Consider the following 23,098-nt stretch of genomic DNA (forward strand, 5'->3'; position numbering starts at 1 on the left):
CAGCACAACCCATAAAGCAAAATTATTATGCCTTAACATTTTTAAGTACTCATTGTGTCGAACAATCATTAGAACAAACACAAAATCGTTTTTGCTAGTCTTCTTGCCAGGACTAACTGCCTTTTCACAGATTTCACACTCGCTTGCAGGCCAACAGCTCCCCAATTTCCTCAAATCAGGAAGTACACAGACTGTGCTGCGGCTGACTGAATAGCTCCAAACAAAAATAATTTAAGTTGGCAAAACACAGGAGTATTAGTCTACCCGGCATCCAACAAAGAAAACATTGAAGGCACAACACTACTGCCATATAGATTGTGTTAAAATATGAAGGAAAGTTTTTCATGCATTACAAAACAAAAAATGAATAACATTGTGCCTAAACGTGCTTTCACACCTAGATTCTTCGGTCCAGGCTTTCCAAACATTTGCTAAGTTTGGATATTTTTGACTGGTGTGATCATGCCATGTGGACTCCGGTCAGGACCCAAAAAAAGGCAAAAGGTTTGCCAAAAAAAAGAAAGAAAAAAAAAGAAAAGTAATCAGTGGCCATGGTCCTCTCCATTCGGACCGTGGTGTGGATCATTACTGGTGTGAAAACAAATTATATATACGTAGGCCAAACAAAGTGCAGGAAATAAGGACATGAGTGAAATGTATTGCAGGTTCACAGCGATTTGCTCTGGCTGTTTTTAGCCAAATAACAGCAAGAGCAAAGTTTACAACTTGCTAGCTACAAATGAGTCATGTGTGTGTCACTGGCATATCAACTCAGCTAGCTTGGGTTGAAGTTGGGTAGAGTTGCTGTTGCCAGCTAGGCAAACATATTTCCTCCGTATGTCATTGTAATCTTGAATACCTACTGTACCTGCCCAGCTACTCTGCCATGGTACTCTTCCAGAGTCAATATGCGAAAAGACATCACTAGCCTCCTTCAGGCCCAGAAGACACCTGCATGTGCGCTTAGATCCCCAAGTACATGAGCCAGGTTTTTAAAGTGCACGCAGGCTTGATAAATGGCCACGACAATTTATTTCTGTACAGAGTGGAAAACCATAAAGGACAAGGTCGCGATTCAAGGCCAGTGGTGCTCCATGTTAAATGCCTTGCTGAGATTTCTTTCTTTTTATCCACTCACCAAAATATGCCCAACCCCCCCTCCCCCTTTGATATTTGGTTATGTGAAATGAACTGTACCAATACAATGTAAAAAGCTAGCGAACTCCGCTTTGGACTTTTATATAAAAGGACTATTATATGTGAAACGCCCCAAGTCAAAAATCAGTTCAGTAAAAAATGCATAACTACTATGAAAAGCACATACAGTAGTGGCTTCCAGAACATTAATAAAACACTACTGCAAGGGCCAGCTGCCTGGTGTTTTTAAGAAAGTCCACCATTAAACTTTACAAGAGCGTAACGTTCCAAACGCTTGCATTTTCAGAGAGCGTCAAATGGACACCGAGCAGCAGTCAGATGTGTGAATGTTAAATTTACAGCCCAATTAAGCCTAATTAACTGAGGAACTGAAGCTAGCACCGCTACAGAATATGCCTGTAGGAGCAGGGCTGGGAAAAACTAGGCTAAATGCTAATGGAAATTAATTAACCAGCTGAGAATTAATCATTCATTAAGAGCATGAGCCTCAAAGGGCCTTTTAATGAATCAGGAGGGCACAGGGGTAGAGGTAGAGAAACAGAGAGATGGCAGTGGACAAAAGAAGAGGGCTGGAGTAGGAGAAACAGAGAGATGGAGTTGGAGAAACAGAGGTGGAGGTAGAGAAACAGAGAGGTGGAGCAGAGGACAGGGCGAGGTCCACCAGGTCGTGTTACCTGTAGAACTCGGGTGGGTCCGTCAGGGAGGACCTGGACAGACAGAACCCCGGAGCCAGGCCGCATCTTCTGATTGATAAACTGCTGCTCAGGCGTCAGCTCCAGCAGCGCAGAGTCCGGCCCCAGGACCACCTCCGCCCCGTCAAACAGCCCCGAAATCCCACCTTTCACCTGGAAGTGCGGGACAGACCATCAGCACCAGATAGCAAGCCTTACAGGAGTCCAGTGTTATTACTCATTGCAACTCATTATTATAGTTAGCATTTTTCTGCTTAGCAAAGACGAATGCTTTTTTCTTATGTATGCATTTATAGAACCACAAATGTATTTATGCAAACCAATTAAGTATCCTTCATATCTCATGGATGCATCCTTTGAATAAAACCATCATGTTGGCTCCAATGACAGTTTGTATGCTCTCTGGCACCTCGTAAAAACCATCACCCCATAAGACCACATGGCCAATACACAATATGTGGTATTTGCCAGTGCAGGCCAGGGGGGAGTGGATCCACACGCACACCATGCCATAGCACGCCACACCGCACACCCACGCGCACCTGCACCACCAGTCTGGGCAGGCCGCAGGTCAGCATGCCGGAGCTGAAGTGCCAGGTCTGGGTGGTGCTGCGCCGTGAGTCGGGCCTCCTCAACATCAGGGGCTCATAACTGGAGACAGAGAGAGCAAGATTTTAACTACACACCACTGCTTAACCTTAAACAGAGCAGGAGAAGAGCGTAAGATACTGCACGCACAGTATACATGCACTTTTTAAAAGAACTTCTGCCTTCTGCATTAAACTCATCAAGGAGAGAGACAGAGTGGGAAAGGGAGAAAGAGAGACAGAAAGAGAGAGAGAGAGAGACGGCAATGCACTTGCACACAGATCATTTCAGAGGATAATTCCTTCTTGCTCTGGGAAACACAGCCACGATAAACGGGTCACAATGGCTCTCACCTGTTATCAGTAACAGCAGCCAATCCTGCGATGTCCAGGACGAGGGAGGAGTCAAGGGGGCGTGGCTGGGCAGGCTTGTTCTGCGGGGGGGAGGAGCCTTCGTGGCAGAGCATTCCGGAGCCTGTCATCCTCCACAGCTGCGAGCGCTTCCCAGGTTCCTGAGGCACAGACAGGAAAGAGAGCAGAGGCTGAAAATGGAGGCCCTGGGCTCTGAGCCACAGAGACAGGAGGGCAGAGGCTGAAAATGGAGGCCCTGGGCTCTGAGCCACAGAGACAGGAGGGCAGAGGCTGAAAATGGAGGCCCTGGGCTCTGAGCCACAGAGACAGGAGGGCAGAGGCTGAAAATGGAGGCCCTGGGCTCTGAGCCACAGAGACAGGAGGGCAGAGGCTGAAAATGGAGGCCCTGGGCTCTGAGCCACAGAGACAGGAGGGCAGAGGCTGAAAATGGAGGCCATTGGCTCTGAGATAGTGCTGGCTGCTCCTTGCCTTCTTCTTCAGGATGACTCTCTGCGTCTTGGTCTCCACGTCCAGAACCAGCTCTGCGCAGCTCACATCCCGTTTCTTACCCACCGGCCGCCTCCCAGCATCCCTGCAACAGCACGTCAGAGTCATTACTGACTGCGCATGAAGGGGATCACACCTCAGACATTACGCTAACTGCGCATGCAGGAAATCACATCTACTGCGCATTACGCTAACTGAGCATGACGGAAATCATATCATACGGACATTATGCTAACTGCGCTCGAAGAAAATCACATCTCATGGACATTATGCTAACGGTGCTTTAATTAAATCCCATCTCACGGGCATTACACTAACTGTGCTTTAATTAAATCACATCTCATGGGCATCACATCAATGTTGCATGAAGGATAAACCATGTGACTGGCATACTCACTGTATCAGAAAACAATCCCAACTCTCTAGCATTGGGCTAACTGTGCACAAAGTCAAGCAAGCGTGTATGCACTAAGCACTCAGACTCTTTAGATAACCCAAGGTGCAGTCAGTGTGGTTTCACAGACAACTGGAAAACCTGACCCACCCTGCTCTGAACATCCCGATGAGAACTTCTATTACCATGAACAAGACCCACCCCCTGACATTATGACACGCTTGTGACATCACACAGGAGCTCTGAACCGCGCGTGTACGCACTGGGAGAAGGTGTACGTGGCGGCGATGTAGATGAAGTTCTCGTAGTACAGCTTGTTGTACTCCCTGAAGAAGTTCATGTCGGCGGTGACCTCGGACGACCCCGCCCCCTTGACCATGAGCGTGAGGTACGGGGGCAGGATGGGCTCGTCGCAGGCGTAGTCCAGCACCGACCCCGCCTTCACCTCCGTGTGCAGCCGCATGTCCGCCACGCCGTGCTGCCAGAACTGGATGGGCACCTGCGTCGCCAAGCACGCGCGCATTAATGTCACTACTGCCCCCTGGTGGCCAGGGAATCTCTGCACAGATGTCTGGACATGGAAGACTCCCAGCATGAAGTTGAACATTTGGATCTCAAGTCATGCACAAGATCCTTGCAGCAAGCCCAGGCAAAATGAACAGCCAAATACATCTCTTTAGAAAAGCATATGTGAAGGGGGAAAATATTGAATAAGCTCAGAAAACAACAGCTGTTCTCCAACCTGGAGACTGATCACCACACTACACAACACTTCTGCAAAGCCTTTCTCAAAGGAGAACTAGTCAATACAATAATAAGTTCTGTATAGATTCACTGATACGGGAGCTCTTCCCTATTCACCACGCTTGCACCATCAGTCGATCACATTACCGTAGGGATCAGTGCACCTGTGCTTAGCTTTGCAGGCTAAGCGCTGTAAGGCCCAATGGGAGCATCGGACAGACAGACGCACCTCAGAGATGTTGTCGATGCGGAAGGGCGGGGGAAGCTGGTCCGTGTCACAGAAGGAAATCTGGTAAGTTGCACCCTTGAGAGCGATCTCAGCTCGCAGGAAGAAGCAGTTGCCTAGAGTGTCCCTGGAGAACAAGCAAGCATGCAGTATGTAATGTGTGTTACAGACAGCAGAATGTGTAATGTGTGTTAAATACTGCTGGTAAAACCGATTCCACTGAGTCATGGTCTCTCCACAGCTAGGGAGGTTTTTTGGAAAGCGGGTACCTCATGTTTACGTGGAAGGACTTGGGCTTGTTGACCTCGAAGCCCCCGGACCAGGTGCAGTTTTGGGTGTCCATGAGTCGCACGCAGAGCAGCTGGTCGTAGTCGTTCCGGGGCCAGTGGAAGACCACGCTGGACCCGGGTAGGGTGGAAATGTACCCCTCCGGGTTCTCTGTGCCCTGCACCACAGCGACAGTCTCTCACTATTCACAACCTCTTAGCATAGCTTCTAAAATAACCAGCAGCCGTAAAACGACTCAAACAATTATAAACACAATAATAAAATCTGTCTTCATACTCTTTATAACTGCGCCAGTCTACCAGTTGTGAAATCAGATTTTAAGACAGATTTTACTTTTACTTTAAGAAAAACATTTCAAAGAGTTTGGGAAAAAGTTTAATACCTTTTTGCCCACATCATGAGCACTACATCTACAAAAGCTGCAGTATCAATCCCAATCAATCATATCCGTAAAAAAATAAATAGAAAACGCCCCATGTAAAAATAAATCACTAATGGACCACACAAATGTACACAAATTACAATACACACACCGACAATGGACAATGTGATCTGGGACAGATTCTGATATATAACACCTGAGTATCACAGTTACCTTTCCTCTTGCAAACTCTCGCTGTGAAAAGGCCAGTTTGTGGGAAGATCGGTTGTCCAAGAGATAGCGGGGGGCAAAGGTCACGATGTGGGTGTCCCGATACCGCCCCTTTCCCTTCCTCACGTTGATGCCTACGATCAGAACCTGGTCGTCATGAACCGCACCACAGAAACACCTGTACCATCCCATCTGCATGCCCATCGTTTAGATAGACACGTCTCCCTGGGGTTCTGTCTTCCATGGATTTAATACAACCTCTTTATTACTCTGTAGGTCAGGAGTTTCAAACAACGTCTGAAGCTGTTAGTGGTTTCCTTTCAATCAGAAGCCAATTTAGGCCTTTGGAAACAAGGTGCATAGACTCATTAGCCAATCAATACCTTTAAATTGACCATTAAATTGAAGAAACACACCAATACAAACAGATACTGTGTCTGTTCAGGACCGGAGTCTAACAAGCCTGCTCTAGGTATTTGACTTGTCGAGTTGAGAGGGTGGTTAGTGCTGTAATATGCAAGAATGGTATCATAGCCTTTATTACATTTTTCAATTTCTTTGCATAAAAATGAATTGTGCATGTGACACGAACTTGCCTATGTTGTAGATGAGTCCAGGTCTGTTCCCATGCTGGATAACTTTGACTGCCCTCACTCCTCTGCCCCCGTCCAGAGAGAAGCCCTGGCACCAGCCCGGGACCCCGTCTGGGTGGATCCCCTTCCCAATCCGCATGGTGCACCTGACCAGGGCACAGACACAGTGGCTCACTCCTCTGTGTGTGGAAGTCGTCTGAACCTAAAAAGGACTTTATTCTGTTTTTTTAAAGCTCCTTGCTTTGACTAACTACTTTTGCCAACTACACTACCCAAAAGGTTGCTGTTGTGGTCTATTCTGTGGCGTGGAGTCAGCTGCCTTCCTGGCCAATCACATATTGGGCTACTCTTTATCCATGTAACAGAAAAGGACGTGGCCAAGGCTGAACCCTGCTGGGAACTACACTAACGATCATCTGCCAACTACATTACCCACGAGGCCACTGTTGTGGTCTGTTCCAGGTCACTCACATATTGGGCTGCTCTTTGTCCGTGTAACAGAAGAGGAGGGGGCTCAGGCTCCTGGCCAGCTCATGCTCTTCAAACTGACCGGCGGCGTCGGACTTCCCATTGTCCTGTCGGAAAATCAGCGGTAGCCCTGGGGCGCGCAGGGATGAGAAAACACAGTGTGAACAGGACCATAGCACTGGAAACAGGCTGCACTCTAAATACTTAACATGCAGAACAGGCTGTCCTCTAAATATTTAACATTAGAAAAAGCCAGTACTCTAAAGAAATAACATCAGAAATAGGCAGTAGTACAACTAAGGAGATCTACATTAAAAAAACAAAAACAAAATTGGGCTATGAAACATATCACAATTATGGAAAATAAATTTTAAAAGTATATTTGTAACACACAAGCTGGGTCACCATTTGACATCACACTTTTAAACTAGACCAGTGAATATTTTTGGGCTGGACAGAGACTCTTGACTGATTAATTATTATCCAGTGTCACACCAATTGAGGCCCCTACAAGTATGATGTAAAAGTGTTTGGCATGATCAACTAAGACCTGTCAAAGTTGTATCATTCATAAAAATACCGTTGATACTTCATCATTCACTCTGGTGTAGCTGGGTGTAGTTTGGTTGGCTGGATGTGTGATGCCAGAGATGGGGTACCTGTTTTGTTGATCAGCCAGTAGGGGGCGGAGATGAGGATCTTGAGCGCCCCCTGGGCTCGGAGGACGATGCGGATTGTGAGGCACAGCAGGCGCTTGTTGACGTCGTACAGCCGCATTCGCACCACGTAGTTCTGGGTCCCGGGAGGGATGAGCAGCTCCTTGCACACAGGGAAGTTCTCCAGCAGCACCCCTGGGGAAATGGAGAGCCACGAGAGTCAGGAAACTGATTTCAGATTAATTTCATCAGCTATGACAGTCTGGTAATAAGGGCCAAAAGAGTCAGGAAATTGACTTCAGATCAGTTTCTGCAGCCATGACGGTTTAGAAGTGGAGGGTCACTTGAGTCCGGAAACTGACTCCAGATCAGTTGAAAAAGCTGGAGCAGGCGGCCTGCCTAGGTTGCTCACCCAGTTCCATGTTCTGAGACGTGTCTGCGGCGTGGAGCACGGCCTCTTTTCCCGGCTTCATGGAGCCCTTGATGGAGGTGCCCTTGATGTAGTAGTTCAAGTCACATGGCAGCAGGTTGGCCAGCACTAGAGTGGGCAGCAGGTAGATGGTGTGCCCCGGCTGGCGGTAAATCTGCTGGGGGCCACCCGACACAGTCTTGGCGGGCTGCTGTTCGGGGTAGTTCTCCTTCTTTATGACCACACAAAACCTGAAGCAAAAAAAGAGCTTTAAACATTACACAAATGAATTGTTCCGAGAGCTGTCAAACAACACGGAGTGGAACAACTTGGCAGGTCATGCAGACCCTTGGGGTATCAAAGGTCAAAGTCTTCTTCTCCACATTGATCATTCCTATGAATCTTTCATTTATGGAGGTGGATATTTTACTGAAATAGATTTGGTCATAGCCATTCAATCCAATTACAAGTCATGGCCATTTCTCCAAATCACAAGCCATGGCCAGTTGACGCAATCACAAGACATGGCCATTTTATCCATGCTCCAGCACACTTTGGCCAAGCCTAGGCCTGTCCTTGTATCTGTACACAGTGCCAGTGTGGTACCTGAAGCTGCGTTTGGGGTGGTCGTCAAAGTCGGTGGACTGGCACTCCCTCTTGCTGCTGTTGACCTCTCCAGGCTTCTCCACACTGGTCCAGTGGATGGGCACCTTGCAGAAGAACAGCCCCAGGCCTTTGGGCCGGGCCTGTAGTCTCCAGGAAGTTAAGTGCAGGGGCACAGCTTGGGCTTCCCCAGGCAGGATGGGAGGCAGGACCACAGGCTCTGAGGGACACACACACACCATCCAATCAGAGCTCAGGATGAGGAGAAGACAGAGGAGGTTTATAGGGGATATCATCCAAAAAAAAAAAAAAGAAAAATTTTTTTCCAAATAAATATTAATTGGTTTTCAAATGATAAAAATTTCTAAACAATAACAGAAGGAGAAAAACAGAGGGAAGCAAGCAGATGTGTACAAACAATGCATGTTGCATTTTTCCTTAATTTCCTAACATTCTGAAGACCCTCCAATTTAGGTCTCTTCAGGGACAGGTCTAAAGGGGTCTTGCAGTCCTCATACTCACTGTCTGGAGCTGATGGGCTGTCCAGACGTATCTCCATGGGAACCTCGAGCCGGTTCTTGACCATGAGGGCGGAGCGCACAGTGATGACCTTGCGGGCGCTGCCCTCCATGGTGATGGAGAACACCACCCTCACAGGGGGCAGGGCAGAGAACTGGACACACACCAATCAGAACAGAACACTGAGCATCTACACACAGGTGTCACTTCTGTGCCAGTCGACACCAAGGCAACCATTTCACCCACCAGGACCACCTCTCTCTCTACCGACAGACAACTACACCAAACTCAGTCACTGAGAGACACACCACTCCATTCCAATGTGTGGAGTGCATAATGACACGTACTATGCATAAATAAAGGGTTTCTAATGAACTTACGTATACATGTGGATGGATGATATTGGTCCTGCTGATGGGGCTTCCAACCTTCAAGACAATACAGAGATGGTAAATGTCCACATTTGCACATTTAATTTTATATAAATCATAAATCAAGGAAGTTTCACAAGTGCCCTCGGCTAGATGCATTAACAGCTCTAAAAGTGTGATAATCAGTTTTTTAAATGTGGAAAATATTTGCCTGTGAGGAGACTGGTCAAGGTAGCACTCCCATAATGCACTGCTCCAGTTTCCATGGATTCATCCAACAAGGTGAATGATAAAAGTACTGAGCATATGAGCCTCCAGAAAGATCTGAGTGTATCGACGCAATCCCATCACTGACAATACGCAGTCACTTTGAAAAGTCTTATCGTCCTGGGAGGAGTGACATGATATGGTCATGGGCAATACAGGACGATAGACTCACCGTGTTGGAGGGGTTGTTGTGGTCAGATAAAGGAGGACAGACTCACCGTGTTGGAGGGGTTGTATTTGTAGTCAGACACAGGAGGACAGACTCACCGTGCTGGAGGGGTTGTTGTGGTCAGATACAGGAGGACAGACTCACCGTGTTGGAGGGGTTGTTGTGGTCAGATACAGGAGGACAGACTCACCGTGTTGGAGGGGTTGTATTTGTAGTCAGACACAGGAGGACAGACTCACCGTGCTGGAGGGGTTGTTGCGGTCGGGGGCAGCGTATCGGAAGAACACGCCCACTTTGTCCACTGAGACTGGCTTCACCTGCTCCCACCCCCCCACACGAACCAGCAGCTGGTGCAGCTTCAGCTCATGGGTGTGTCTGAAAGACACCGCACACAAACACACACAGACACACACACACACACACAAATGCACATGCAAACACATTCAGACGCCCAAGTACACACAGGAACACACAAAGAATTTTACACAACACAGACTACTTTAGTCTGATGCTTCCTGTTTTTTGCTCCCGGTTTCCATTAAATTGAACGTACAATTTATAAATTCATATTGTGGTGTGACATTTCAGAAACTACCTGCTAAAAGCACCAGACAAAAACGTGGGCTCAAGGCAGAGAAATAACAGGCTCCTGAAGTAATGTTTCATAATGATTAAAACAACAGCAGGACTGGTATCAACACTTTCCATGCAAGCAGTGCATGCTGGGAAACAAGTCTCATCTCAGCTGGACTCCAGGGCCATGTCACCACCAACCTGTGTCTGAGTTTCTCTCGAGCCTCAAACTCAAAGGGAATCTCCTCCCCTGGCAACACCTCCCTCCACTGGCTCACGTTGTGGGTGTCATCCGTACCGGGGCCGTGCGTGTCCGATATGGAGTCAGCGCTGCCACTGTGAGACAGCGCCACCCTGTGGACAGGAAAGTGTCTGTCAGCTGCACATCACCACATCCGGGTGTGGGTGGAGCCAGGGAGTTTGATGTAGGTGGATGTCACATTACGAAGTCGGCATTAGCACTCCGTTATGGCACAGGTCTTACCGATACATGCGGGTGGAGAGTTTCATTTTCATTAATCATGAAGGCCAAAAAAGTCCACCCTTATATATATATCTGTATTGAAAAAGTAAATATTCCAGGACTAGGGGGTGACTTGGACACCCGTCTCCTTAGATATGAAGCTGTGTAGATTCACAGGCTTAGGACCCTGGCTCCACATGATATAAATGTATATTTTGATTAAGTCCTTTTGTTTAAATGTATATCAATCCAAATACATAAATAATACAGATATTTTGTGCATCAAAGCTTGACAATGTGGCAGCTTCCTTTTTTCAGGTTATGTTTGCCAGTCAGCCCCTCCGCAATCCAGGTGTGCAGTACTTTCGTTCAACAAATGAGGCTACCCATGTTTCTGTAGAGCTGAGAAACCAAGAACAAACGCTCCAGCTTTCTCAGCAATCAGAGTATGATAGCATGGACATGCACATAGACACGTTCTGTGGAATCAAATCATTAATTCATTCCTGTGCCGTAGAGTGAGGGGTGGAGTCACCTCGTGGGCGTGGTTGTGAGGGTGGCGAACCACATGGTGCAGCCGGTATGGTTGCGCAGGGCGTACGGCACAAACGGCTGCCTCCTCTTGGACAGCTTCACGTCCGCTGAAAAAACCAGCCAGGGAACAGCGGGTGTGTCAGCACGTTAGCACGTTAGCATGTCACTATGCAATATCCACAATATGTGCATATTTCACACTCAATACTTCAAAATATAAAACATGCATACGTACCTTGGTCACATTTGGGATGAAACATTTACTGAAATGAATGCAATTAATTTACTGAGTCACAAATTTAGCACCCAATCAGTGTATTCTGGAGCATAGTCAGAAAAGGTTGATTAGGCAGTGAGATTTTTTGACAAAACTGCATTTGGCACCAAAGATGAACAGCGCTTAAGGTTGCTGAACTCTGTTCTAAAGTTTAGACCAAAGTCTGGCCTGAGAAATCGTAAACCCAATTGACCCATCATGACCAAGAGTGGCTAGCTGTCCCAAATGAGGCAGAGTCACACCAGACTTTGTCATTGTTTCATACAGGCAACACAGCTTTGGGGTAGCACGCATGGACCTAATGAACCTTTACAATGAACCTGGTCATGAGTTCAATATTTAATCATGAACAAACATGACAATGGCTGTCAAGACTTTCGGTCGTGCGAGTGAGGGGAGGCAAAAAGAAAAAACAACAACAGAAGAAAGAAACAGAAAAGACATGGGACAAGGTGACAAGAGGAAAACCATGAACGCTAAAAACACAGACGTCCGTGACATTGTGTTTTTATTTTTTGTTTATGTGGCCTCCAGACACTAAAGTTTAACGTAGGCTTGAGCAGAGGCCCACAGCGATAAGGGCTAAGCGCTAAGCACTAAGCACTGTACCTCTGGCATGAATCTGCTGCTCGAGGCAAGTCAAGCTGGCAGAGCTCCTAGTTCTAAGGCAGCTGAGAGGGAGACCTGACAGGACAGAGACACGCAGGAGAGCACAGGGCAGTTAGGAAACAGGAAACACGGGGTTAGTGGGCAGGGCGTCCCAAAGCTCCTCCCAAAGCTCCACCCAAAGCTCCTCCCAAAGCTCCACCCAAAGCTCCTCCCAAAGCTCCACCCAAAGCCCCACCCAAAGCTCCCAACACTACAACAAATATGCCAGGGTTTCCATTAACTTTCACTTTCTTCTGCAGTTTGGTAGCACTTGTATGCGTTTCATTTTTTAACCTTTAAAGGCAATTGCAACAATCTTAATGCTAGTGTGTCTATTTAAATGGCTAACTGGAACCTCTTAAATGAACATCAAATTGACATTTGAGAGCCTAAAATAGACTTGTGAAAATGACAGTTGTTTTTTCCTAACGCAATAGCAGAGTTTTGAAAATGGAAACCCTGCTGACAACCTCACAATTCTGTTTTAGTAAAAGTGGTGGCACAGGCTGTTTAGAACAGGGGTGGGCAATTCCAGTCCTGGAGGGACAGTGTGTATGCAGGTTTTTGTGTCCCCCAATTACACTGGCTAAATGAGCTAAGTGGCTGCATACACCCACACTGATACACTCGTAGATCAGCTCACAGTAAAACACTTCATATAGGGACACAAGAACAGTCTTCGGCTGCTTATCAAAAAATATAGTTAAAAATGGAGTAAATGTTAGAGCTAATTCATTAAGGCTAGAAGTTGGCATGGAAACCAGGGCCCTCGTTGCCCACCTCTGGTTTAGAAGCTATACAGAGCTACAATGAGCTGCTTTAAAAACTGAAGCACCATTGAGGTGTACCCCTTCTTTAGCAGCAGACCCCCCCCCTACATGGCCCCCAGACTCACTCTGGCCAAAAGAGGGCGGGTCCACTGATGACCCCATCCAGGACAGGGCGGCGGCCGACGGGGTCGGAGGCTCCTCCACCTTCTCCTTGCAGTAATCGGCAAGCCAGGAGCGCTTGGTGGTGCTGTACTGCTCTGTGGGGCAAGAGAGCGGAGGCAAGGACACAGAGGCAACGCCCTTCGATAAAAGAGGACACAATTGGGGTGAGACTGTGTGGAGCACAGCCCGTATATGAACACCACCAGGGGCAGGGGGTTCGATTTTCCGCCATGGCACTTTCTGTATCTCATCTACCTCATGCTTTTCCTCAGTCTGAAAACAATAAAACAATAAGGAAAAAAATAAATAAATAAAACCTTTTTTTAATTATAAAAGACAAAATTCAAACAAATTTGAGTATTTTTTGATGTCATTTTTTATTTTACCTTCATTTAATCATGTAGGTCAACTGAAAGCTTAATTATTTTTTGGAAGTATGGCTGCTGACATCACAATGAATATCAAGAAACCATGGCGACCGTTCCCCTCCATTTCCAGCAGAGTTCCGCTCTGGGACTCTCTACGGAGTCTTAATCCGGAAAGCATCGGCGCCTATCTTTCAATTCCCACCCATTACACAGAACAAGAGAAAGACGCACACACTCCTCTAACCCTGAATTCTTTTGTATGCGCCATTAGTCCGCACTTCATTAAACTCGGGTGTGCTTTCCTTAATTGTATTTGCAATCAATATGCACGCATTACCCAGCACACGCACTCTGAGAGCAGTGAAAGGCAGCCTCCCGGTGTGTTCTGAGCCACTGAAAGCCTTGCTGGCTCATGTTCGCAGCCTCTGGCACCTCTGTCTAAGGGCTCTTACCCAGTAGCACGGAGGTGATGTTGATGTCCAGTCTCTGCTTGGCTCGGATCCCCATTTTGAGGCGGGGCGGGTGGAGGCGTCCCGCGGCCTGCTGCTGCCAGTTGAGGAAGCAGGGCCAGGGTTCGATGAACGGCTCCCAACCTGAACAACAAGACGGGAGTATGGAGGGGGTGTTGTTATGCGTTTCTAATCAGACCAGCGGACAGCACTTTTTTTACCGTGTGCTGAACGTGTGATCCACATGCAGTATTCATACACACATAGGATGATGATTATCTAGAACCGAAGAAAAACTTTTCAAACATGCTGCCAGTGTTGTTGAAATCAATGTGCAGTTATGAAAGTGGGAGCATGGCTTCCCTTTGGGATGAGCGTCACGTGCCAGCCCTCGACCCAGCCTGTAAACAGGGATGAATGTGTAAGAGGAGTCCGGACGCACCTGAGAGCTCTCTGTTGTAGTAATCTCCCGACAGCGTGAAACTGGCATTTCCCTCCTGCGTGGACCCAATGCGCTGCAGAACACACAGACCTGCAAGGGAACATCAGCAAAGTGACGATGCAGAGCAGCTCTACAGACACAGCTTTCATCATGGGGGAATTATGGGGAAAATGGAAGCACAAACACAGTGATGATTAATATCGATCCCCTATTTATTTGCTTCCTTTAAAGACTCATTTGTCACACAAAATTGAATCCAGTAAAACACATTTTTAACACCTATTTTATGCATACAATTTTAAATAACGATTTTATCCCATCAGTGCAAGATTCTCTGTTCATTTTAGGGCAGCCAGTGCACCAGTAGATCCTAACCGCAAGAGTCTGTGGCTGGGTTTGTGTCTGACTGAATAATAGCCAATCACAACAGAGAATTAGCAGAAGCATGACAGACTAAAGAATTGTTACTTCTGAGCCCAGTAATACAGGACTATTCCAGCTCCAGGTTTCCCTATGCTTCTGGTCACAGGTCTGGACACTACAGTGCCACCGTGTGGCCGTAAGCGGGACTCACGAGAGAAGGTGAGCTCGGCCAGAGGTACGTCACAGTCCAAGCAGTCGTCGATGAAGCAGATGCACACGCTCTCCGCCTTCACTTCCACTCCTGACAGGGGCGGGGCATTGTGGCTGGCTGAGCCAGATTCAGCCCCGCCCCCTGAGTATGATGTCATAGCTTCAGCGTTCTCTAGGAGCCATGTAGCAGCCTGGTCCAGTTGCCCTGCAAGCAAAGCACAGAAAATCAGAGCATGCAGAATTACGGCAGAAATTACCCTTACACTGGACTACCACAGCAAGGCGAATTCATTCTCCCAGTCAAACACCTACTGACAGCACTGCATAAGAAGCAAAAACAGGGATATGTGGAAACATTTTGAATGTGGGTGGGTGGGTAGCTAGCTATCCCTGCAGTACCTTTACAGTTGATGAGGGCTCGCTTGCAGTCTTCCTGTCTGAAGCCCAGGTCCTGCAGCCGGGACAGCTGACCCTCTGGAGACAAGCCAAACACCGTTAACACACTCTGAGGGTCCCCTCTCCCCCACCTCTCTGCACACAGTCATCTGCAGCCATTTTCAGCATGTTGATTAAGCAACAGAAGCAGAAGCAGTCTGATCACAGCAGGCCAGGCCGCTTGCTGTGTGCACCATCCTCGTTAAATTCACTGCTGTTAAAAATGCTTTTGCGCATCTCATTTAACATGCAAAATTCCACGGATTCCACTTCTGTAAAGTACTTCTGAGTTTGAAGCACTTCTCAGTAGCAGACCAAACAAAAAAAGTGACTGTTTATAGAATACACGTCTATGGAATTTTTAAATATGCCTCTGTTAATATATATGCAAACATGCTCTCTATGTATGTAGAGAGAGCAGGTTGGCATGGTGGTACATGGTGAATAATGGGTAAGGAAAGGAGACGGACTCAACACAGCCATGGCACATGATCAGTGTTTCCCACACACCGATTATATTTTGGCAGCCAGCCGAAATAGATTTGCCCCCACGCAGAACAATTTTTTTAATTTAGTAGTTTATTGCTGTGAGCATAAGCAAGGCTCACTAATCACTGACGCCCCCCAGCAAGGTTCTAGTTTATCGTAATGCAAATGCAGTTCAAAATGAAAACGCATATGGGCAACAAAAGTTAACTTTACTGTAGCAGAGAATTATAGGCTGTCACGAGAATAATCTGCAGCTCTGTGATTGTTATTATGGCCATGAAATGAAACTTTATATCACAGTAAATCCATCTCTAGGAGACTGTTGCTGTTGATAGCCTGGATGCCACGTCTGGTTATGGTGTTTACTGGACCGTGGTGGATGGCTGAACATTAGGTTTTGAATTCAGTAACGTTATTTTTTCCCTGCTTTACATTCAACTCCATTTCATACCCAGCAAGGCCTCAGTCTTGTGCCTGAAAAGGTCCTTCTGAGAGGCGATGGTGTCGGGGTTGGCCGAGGATGTGCCTGTCTGGGAGCTGGCAGAGGGATCTTCGGTGCTCGGAGATCCTGACGTGGGGATGGACTTGGCGATGGCCAGGAAGAGCAGGACGTCATTGTAGGAGAGACGGATATCCAGAGCTGGGAACTGGATCTGCGGGCAAAAAAAATTTTTTTTAGAGAGCTGCATCAGATAACAGCTAACAAATTTATGTTACACAACACTTCTGCTAAGTCTACACAGTCATGGTACTGATTCTGAAACAAATCTGATTCTAAAACAGTTTTTTCCCCTTCCTATACATGAACAGCATATAATAAGAGCATGAAAACTCAGTTAAGCACCTTCGTACATAGTCTTCAATTCCAATTAATTTCTGGACAGCCAGAGGAAAACAAACTCAGCTAAGGAATGCGACAGCCTAAACTTGGCCGAGGTCGTATTTTGGCCCCAGTTGGCCTGCGCGCTGACCTCCAACAGCGGGGGGAAGTCCTCCATGTTGAAGGCGTCCAGGAGTCCGGAGCTGCTCTGGTAGGTGGGGCTGCCGCACAGCTCCACCTGCACGTTAACCGGGTCGATGATTGACAGCGCCGTCTCCTGCTCGCTGCCCAGCCGGCACGAGAACACCTGAACAGGAGCGGACAGATGTGACATCACTGCACCGGAAAAAACTAAAATATCTTCCGTCCCATTCGAATAATACATACGAATATGAATATATATATATTATATTAATACATACATACAGACAGAGAGTGAGTGTGATCATCATTCATGTGTATTTCCATGTACATTATATGCATTTGGCATGGAGCATGTTCTTCAATCTGAGGTGATTTACACAGCTTATATTCTTTACACACAATCCATTTGTACAGCTGGATATACACTGAAACAATTCAGGTTAACAGCCTTTCTCAAGGACACAACAGCAGTGCCCCACCAGGGAGTGGAATCTGTGCAACCCTGGAATTACAAGCTCCCTGACTACATTATAAGAACAGGATTGCTTTCCACCACACAAACAGTCATGAGGAACAAATCACAACAGTGTCTGAACATTTTATTTCACAGCACCGAACCACAGGTCTGCATTCACTCAACGTTCGTCCTTGACTTTGCCTTGAAAGTGAACACGAGCATTAAAACTCCTCCCTCCTTCACAAACCGTGCGCTCACCTCGATGCCGGCCAGGCTGCCGGAGAAGGGGCGGTCCAGGAGGCGGGGCTTGTAGGTCAGCACAGTGGTGCCTTTCAGGATGATGGCGTTAGTGTCCAGAGAGGAGGAGTCCTCAACCACCACGAACTCTGTGCCTGTGTGACACAGCACACAGCATTCAGTGAGCACATTAAGAACAAGCACTTACCTATCCTGCACTTACCAAGCACTTACCTCTGTCCCCACTGGGTCTTTTACCTCATGTGTTTGTTATTTGGGGGTTCAGGCCTGGTTTTTAATCTTTTTGCTCTGCAAAGTGTCTTTGTGACAGTTTTCCGTAAAAAGCCCTATACAAATAAAATTGATTTGATCTGACCTATCCTGCACTTACCAATCACTTACCTATCCTGCACTTACCCTCACATTAAGCGCTAAACACTTACCTACGCTGTACTCTCAGTAAGATTAACACTTCCCTAACCCTAACAGGATTAAACCTACCATTTCCCAAGAAAAATAAAACACTAGCACTAACCATGCGATCAGTAGTAATTTGTCTCAAGACTTGTACTAGTGAACAATACATAGATACAAAGCTTTAAAACCCCTTTGTAAAGTTGCTCCAGATAAAATCATCTGCCAGGTATACGTTACGTTTAAATATTGACTGCAAATGTCTAAAATTAGCATCTCTTATCCCCTGCCCAGTATGCATTCTGCTTTTACAGCAGAGCACTCACATCATTAGCTTCACTAACCTGTCATTTTAGCACAGATGAAAATTTAGACGAACGTTAGTTGATTGTTCAGGTGTTTATTAAAGTTCTTATATTACTGTTAACGGTCCCTACTTGAAAATATTTGGCTCCGCAGTTTTGATTTACTCAAGCGGACTTCCACTCATTGTTCCAGGCACAAACAGGGCAGCAAATGATTCTCAGCTGTACAGTCATTTATATTACAGACATGTTTACACTGCCGAAGGCACAGAGATGGGAGAGTCTAAGGAACACAGTTCTGCAGGACTGGGACTGGGAAATTAGTCTTCATTTAGCACTCCCTGAAGCCAAAATGACTAGGGTATGCACTAAAAAGACTGGGAAATTCTGAAATGGAGCACTAGTGTGTGACATAAGGCTACTGATGTGACATCACACTGGTGACGTCTGTCCTAAAGAGCGCTCAGCTTACCGAGGAGGCGAGTGACAGGACAGTGAGATGGGTGACAGGTGAGGGTCTGCGTTCGCTGCTCACCCTGAGGGACAGGTCAGTGTTAGAGAGCGCCCGTGCTTTCTGATCTCACCTGTCACATTAATCTTCACCTCCAGGTGTCGCTCTAGAGTGACGGGCACGGTCGACCTCTTGGTCACCACGCCGCTCTTCACGGTCTTGGGCATGACCGCGCCCGTGGCGCCGCCCGGGTCGCTGCTGCCGCTCGGCCAGCGCTGCCTGGGCGGGGCCGCGCCCTTCTCCGCCGGCAACCGCAGGAAGTCCCGCACCAGCTGCAGCCAATCGAAGATCAGGAAGACTCGGAGGTTGTTGAGGACCACGGTGAAGCAGGAGGAATCGCGGGTTGACCTGTGTGAGTGAGGGAGGGAAGGAAGAAAGGCAGGAAGGAGAGAGAAAGACAAAGCGACCATTCACACTTTTCCCCAGGTAATGTGCCACATCCCTCAGCTGCAGAGTCAAACAGTCTAATACCATATCTAATGAGCACAACATACAGCAGCTTACTGATGTTCTGATAAACCATTAGACTTTCATCCAAAGGGTCCTGGCTCTGAAGGCAACCTGGTTGTGTGGGTTTGTGGTTTGAGTATGGTGGTTGTGTGGGTTTGTGGTTTGTGTACGGTGGTTGTGTGGGTTTGTGGTTTGAGTACGGTGGTTGTGTGGGTTTGTGGTTTGAGTACGGTGGTTGTGTGGGTTTGTGGTTTGAGTACGGTGGTGGTGTGGGTTTGTGGTTACAGTACGGTGGTTGTGTGGGTTACAGTGGTTACAAGTGCTCTGGAGCAGGCAGTACCTGTAGTGCAGCTCCAGTTGAAGAGTGGCCCGGTTGGTTCCGGTTCTGGAAGGCTGCAGGATGCAGTCGAAGGCGTTCTGCTTGCTCTCCGCGCTGCAGCCCTGCCCACTGTACCGCGTGTCATACGCCAGGAGAGAGTGAGACACCAGGTTCACAGACTTGGACCCGTTGGAGAAACTCTCAAACAGCAGCTTGGATTTCATGAAGTCAAACCTACAGGGGGAACAGAATGACAATAACACACACAAATTTCTTGTTACTATATAAATTATTCAAGAAAAAAAAAAAAAAGAACCAAATAACTCAACCCTTGAGGGTAACAAATGTAGAGGCTGTGATTCAACTCACTCATAAAACTCACAATCGCTAAAACCAACTAACTATACTGCTAGCGTTTATTTCAGTTAATCTGAATTTAAGAACAAATTTCTTATTGAATGCAGGCCAGCGATGGATACAGGCCAGTTCAGCCAGTTCCTTGAGATGAGAGGTCCGTTTGTTTGTCCAGACAAAATAAATCACCTGGCCAAAGACTGCTTCTGGCCAGTGGAACTGGGCGTGTCGTGCAGCTCCAGACTGACATTCATCATGTCAACAAGGAAGGAGAGGCTGGTGTAGACATCGCCACTCAATACCGTCTGCAAGTAAAAACAAAGAAGAAAACAGTCACTTTATGACACAAGTAATTCCCTTTCATAATGCCTGCCTCTCCTCTTTATTATTGGCTGTGACTGAAGGAAATAGAAACTAAGAGGATGGCTTCAGTGGATGAAGTGCACACATCCAAAGGCTGGCACAGCTACAAAACAAGCAGTAAATTACAGAAAGGAAACATCTCACACACTGTATAATGCTTTGTTGAGAGAGTGGCTCCCAAGGTAGTTACTGCAAACAACTTGTTTTACAACAAGAGGATGAACGGGACCACAAGGTAGCTTCATCCACTAAAAGCTTTCTGTTTTATGTCATGTCATAACATCTCGTATTATTAGTGTTTTTATAGCATTCATTCTTGGCAAACCGTTCTGTTATCTGCAAGTGCACTGCAGAGTTTGAAGGGAGTTCAAACTGGGATCAAGTGACATTTATATCTGATAAATAAGTCATGGCTCTTTCTGTGTTTAGCCCCATAAAGGAGTTCTTGACATTGGGCCACAGCTGCCGTGCAGTGGATGCCTGAATCCCATTGGTCCTGTGTGAGAGGTCACGCGCACATCGTCTTGTGACATCTAAATGCCGGCCTCACAAGACAGGATGTGGGAAAGAACGACGTCAGTGAGCCACGTAATGGAAAGAGAACAAGAGTCACGCAGAACTAATTCATGACAAGGTGTGCTTGGTTTCCACCCGCCATTTTATAATTACTGCATGAGTTCATGTGAACGGCTCTGCGGCAGAATTCAAGCCTTCAGTATTCAAACAGAGCGTTAAGCCACAGTTAATGCTGAACTCACACCCTGAGCCAGCCGGAGCAGGATGGGCTCCTCTAACGGTTTCCTCCTACTCTACATGCCATCCAGGGTTGACCTTGCCCCTGTCACTTTTGGCCCTCTTTTTGGGGTTTAGGCCGAGGTACGCTGTGCAACGTACTGTGACAAACTATTTGTAAAATGTGTTATATGAACAAAATTTGACTGATTGATCAAGCAGCCGTTATAAAATTACAAGATTTTTTCAAAAATACTGAATTCCCTCTTTAGCTTAACTACAGAATGTAACAAACTGTGTGGCATGAATACTGGAGACAGGGTAAAGCCGCTACGGGTGAAGGACTGAATTCCGCCCAAGGTCTCGTTTCCCTTACATAGGTGCTGGGGTCCTGCAGGTTATAGGGTCGGAGGAACTCCTCCACGGGCTCGCCCAGGTTGTTCTCCAGGAGCCCGCGGATCAGCCGGTACCGGTCCAGGTCCAGGGAGCAGTGCACGGACGACAGGCTCCCGTGGATGGTCATGTCCGGTATCGCATGGCTCAACTCTCTGGAAAACAGACAAAAATACAACAGCATGAGCCAATGAGCAATCCCATCACACAGTACACTCACAACAGCAGCAAAACTCTGCTAAAGTTGAGCTTTGGGTCAAGCCAAATCCAAACACAATCCAGGCTTTGCTTCTCAGTTAATAAATGAAGATAATAACCCAATGGAGTTAACACAGAATGTATATGAGGTGGATGTGTTTGAGGGACTAAGCCAATGGCCTTTAATCTATGACGCATTATGTCTGATTGGTCTTTTAAGAAGTCAACTACTGCTATGTATTTTGATCTCACTCATGTATCTCAATAGCATGATGATGATGCTGGTGTGGGGGGGGAGTCTCTTACTTGTCCAGGTTCCTCTCCACCTTGAGCGTGAGGCGACAGCGCTCCTTCAGCAGGTTGCCCCCCGTGCGGCGCACGGCGAAGGACGGGAAGAGCAGGTCGCCGTCCGCCTGCTGCTCCGGACCGTCCCACGGTTCACACGGCAACCGCTCCGCCGCAAATATGTCCATCTCCTGCAGGTCCACAGTTATGCAGTCCAGCAGACACACGTGCTCCTCTGTGTGTGTGTATGAGAGAGAGAGAGGGGGGGAGAGAGAGAGAGAGAGAGAGAGAGAGAGAGACAGCGAGAAAGGGAGAGAGAGACAGAAGTCAATGCATTAACATTCAGCTCATTTCTGTGGATAGTTTCCCCCCACTTTAAAGTTCACACCAATGCCACGCCCCCTTGGCTTACCTGGACTAAGAGGCACATTGACTTCAGGAATCCGGCCCATAGCCGGCTGGGGTCGGCCCAGCGTGAAGCCGGGGCCTGGGGGGCCCGAGGCCCCAGCTCTGGCCTTCCCCGCGGGCGGCTCCTCTCTCCCCGGGCGGGCCGAAGCAGCATCCCTCACGCGGTCCTGCAGAGCGGGGCGGCATTAGCACGAGCTTCAGCACCGACACAGCATCACATCATCTTACACAGCGGTGCTCAGCCCTGCTGCTGGAGAGCCACACTTAAGGAGCAATAGATCAGTTTCAGCAGCTGATTACACAGATAACTCGGCTCTCCTGCTTTCTTGGGTCTGAATCGGATGCTGATCTTAAGGCAAAAAAAAAAAAAAAAAAATCAGCAGACTCTGTGGCTCTCCAGGACCAGGATTGAGGATCACTGATCTTAAACAACACCAGCACTCAACACAAGCAGGCTATCACTCCAAAAGCCTGCCTGTGTTCGATAACATGGGCTTTCCACAGCAAGGTCAGCAGCACTGTGTTCTCCATCTCTCATCAGATTAAGGAAAACCAGCTGGACCTGCCAGATAGCTTCCCCTCTGCCAGGTTCAGAAACTTTAAAATGACCATGGCAACAGCAGTTTCCCTGTCCGTTTCACAGGAAACTGATATACGCAGGGTGGTGAGAGATGCATTGAGTATTTGATTGCAACAGAAATCGAATATCTGCCCACTTAATACCTGACATTTCATATGCGTAACAAAATTCATTTTGTTGGTTCAAACTCTGAAGACACACCAGACACACATCATGCAAATAACTTGATGCAAGCAGGTTGTTGCAACAAGATCAGATGTTCAACGGAAAAAGAAGGAAAAAACCCTTGTTTTTGTTGTTCTGAGATCCTAAATATCACGCTAAAGCTTCAAGTCACACGTCTGGAATGAC

The 23,098-nt window shown here is 47.3% G+C and overlaps 1 protein-coding gene across 3 annotated transcripts in view; it reads right to left on the reverse strand.

Annotated features, from left to right (window-relative positions):
* Positions 1-23,098, reverse strand: part of vps13d (vacuolar protein sorting 13 homolog D) — a 70,555-nt gene that overhangs the window by 27,333 nt on the left and 20,124 nt on the right. For 2 of the 3 annotated variants that reach the window (XM_064297965.1, XM_064297966.1), the window contains exons 26-57: positions 22,172-22,334; positions 21,781-21,994; positions 21,260-21,431; positions 19,978-20,093; positions 19,456-19,668; positions 18,739-19,013; positions 17,457-17,590; positions 16,749-16,904; positions 16,229-16,430; positions 15,253-15,327; positions 14,855-15,058; positions 14,281-14,370; positions 13,842-13,982; positions 12,985-13,116; positions 11,166-11,271; positions 10,369-10,521; positions 9,834-9,969; positions 9,168-9,215; positions 8,791-8,941; positions 8,272-8,488; positions 7,669-7,916; positions 7,260-7,451; positions 6,604-6,730; positions 6,136-6,278; positions 5,543-5,673; positions 4,929-5,104; positions 4,663-4,786; positions 3,953-4,188; positions 3,278-3,380; positions 2,792-2,949; positions 2,393-2,501; positions 1,833-2,003 (exon numbers count right to left, since the gene is read on the reverse strand). In XM_064297965.1, the coding sequence (XP_064154035.1) occupies positions 1,833-2,003; positions 2,393-2,501; positions 2,792-2,949; positions 3,278-3,380; positions 3,953-4,188; positions 4,663-4,786; positions 4,929-5,104; positions 5,543-5,673; positions 6,136-6,278; positions 6,604-6,730; positions 7,260-7,451; positions 7,669-7,916; positions 8,272-8,488; positions 8,791-8,941; positions 9,168-9,215; positions 9,834-9,969; positions 10,369-10,521; positions 11,166-11,271; positions 12,985-13,116; positions 13,842-13,982; positions 14,281-14,370; positions 14,855-15,058; positions 15,253-15,327; positions 16,229-16,430; positions 16,749-16,904; positions 17,457-17,590; positions 18,739-19,013; positions 19,456-19,668; positions 19,978-20,093; positions 21,260-21,431; positions 21,781-21,994; positions 22,172-22,334 (5,016 nt within the window). Of the gene's footprint in view, positions 1-1,832; positions 2,004-2,392; positions 2,502-2,791; positions 2,950-3,277; positions 3,381-3,952; positions 4,189-4,662; positions 4,787-4,928; positions 5,105-5,542; positions 5,674-6,135; positions 6,279-6,603; positions 6,731-7,259; positions 7,452-7,668; positions 7,917-8,271; positions 8,489-8,790; positions 8,942-9,167; positions 9,216-9,833; positions 9,970-10,368; positions 10,522-11,165; positions 11,272-12,050; positions 12,126-12,984; positions 13,117-13,841; positions 13,983-14,280; positions 14,371-14,854; positions 15,059-15,252; positions 15,328-16,228; positions 16,431-16,748; positions 16,905-17,456; positions 17,591-18,738; positions 19,014-19,455; positions 19,669-19,977; positions 20,094-21,259; positions 21,432-21,780; positions 21,995-22,171; positions 22,335-23,098 lie in introns of all 3 variants that reach the window. The other variant, XM_064297967.1, reaches the window with a different exon arrangement.

Source organism: Anguilla rostrata, chromosome 11 (genome assembly GCF_018555375.3).
Source record: "Anguilla rostrata isolate EN2019 chromosome 11, ASM1855537v3, whole genome shotgun sequence".
NCBI classification, from domain to species: domain Eukaryota; kingdom Metazoa; phylum Chordata; class Actinopteri; order Anguilliformes; family Anguillidae; genus Anguilla; species Anguilla rostrata.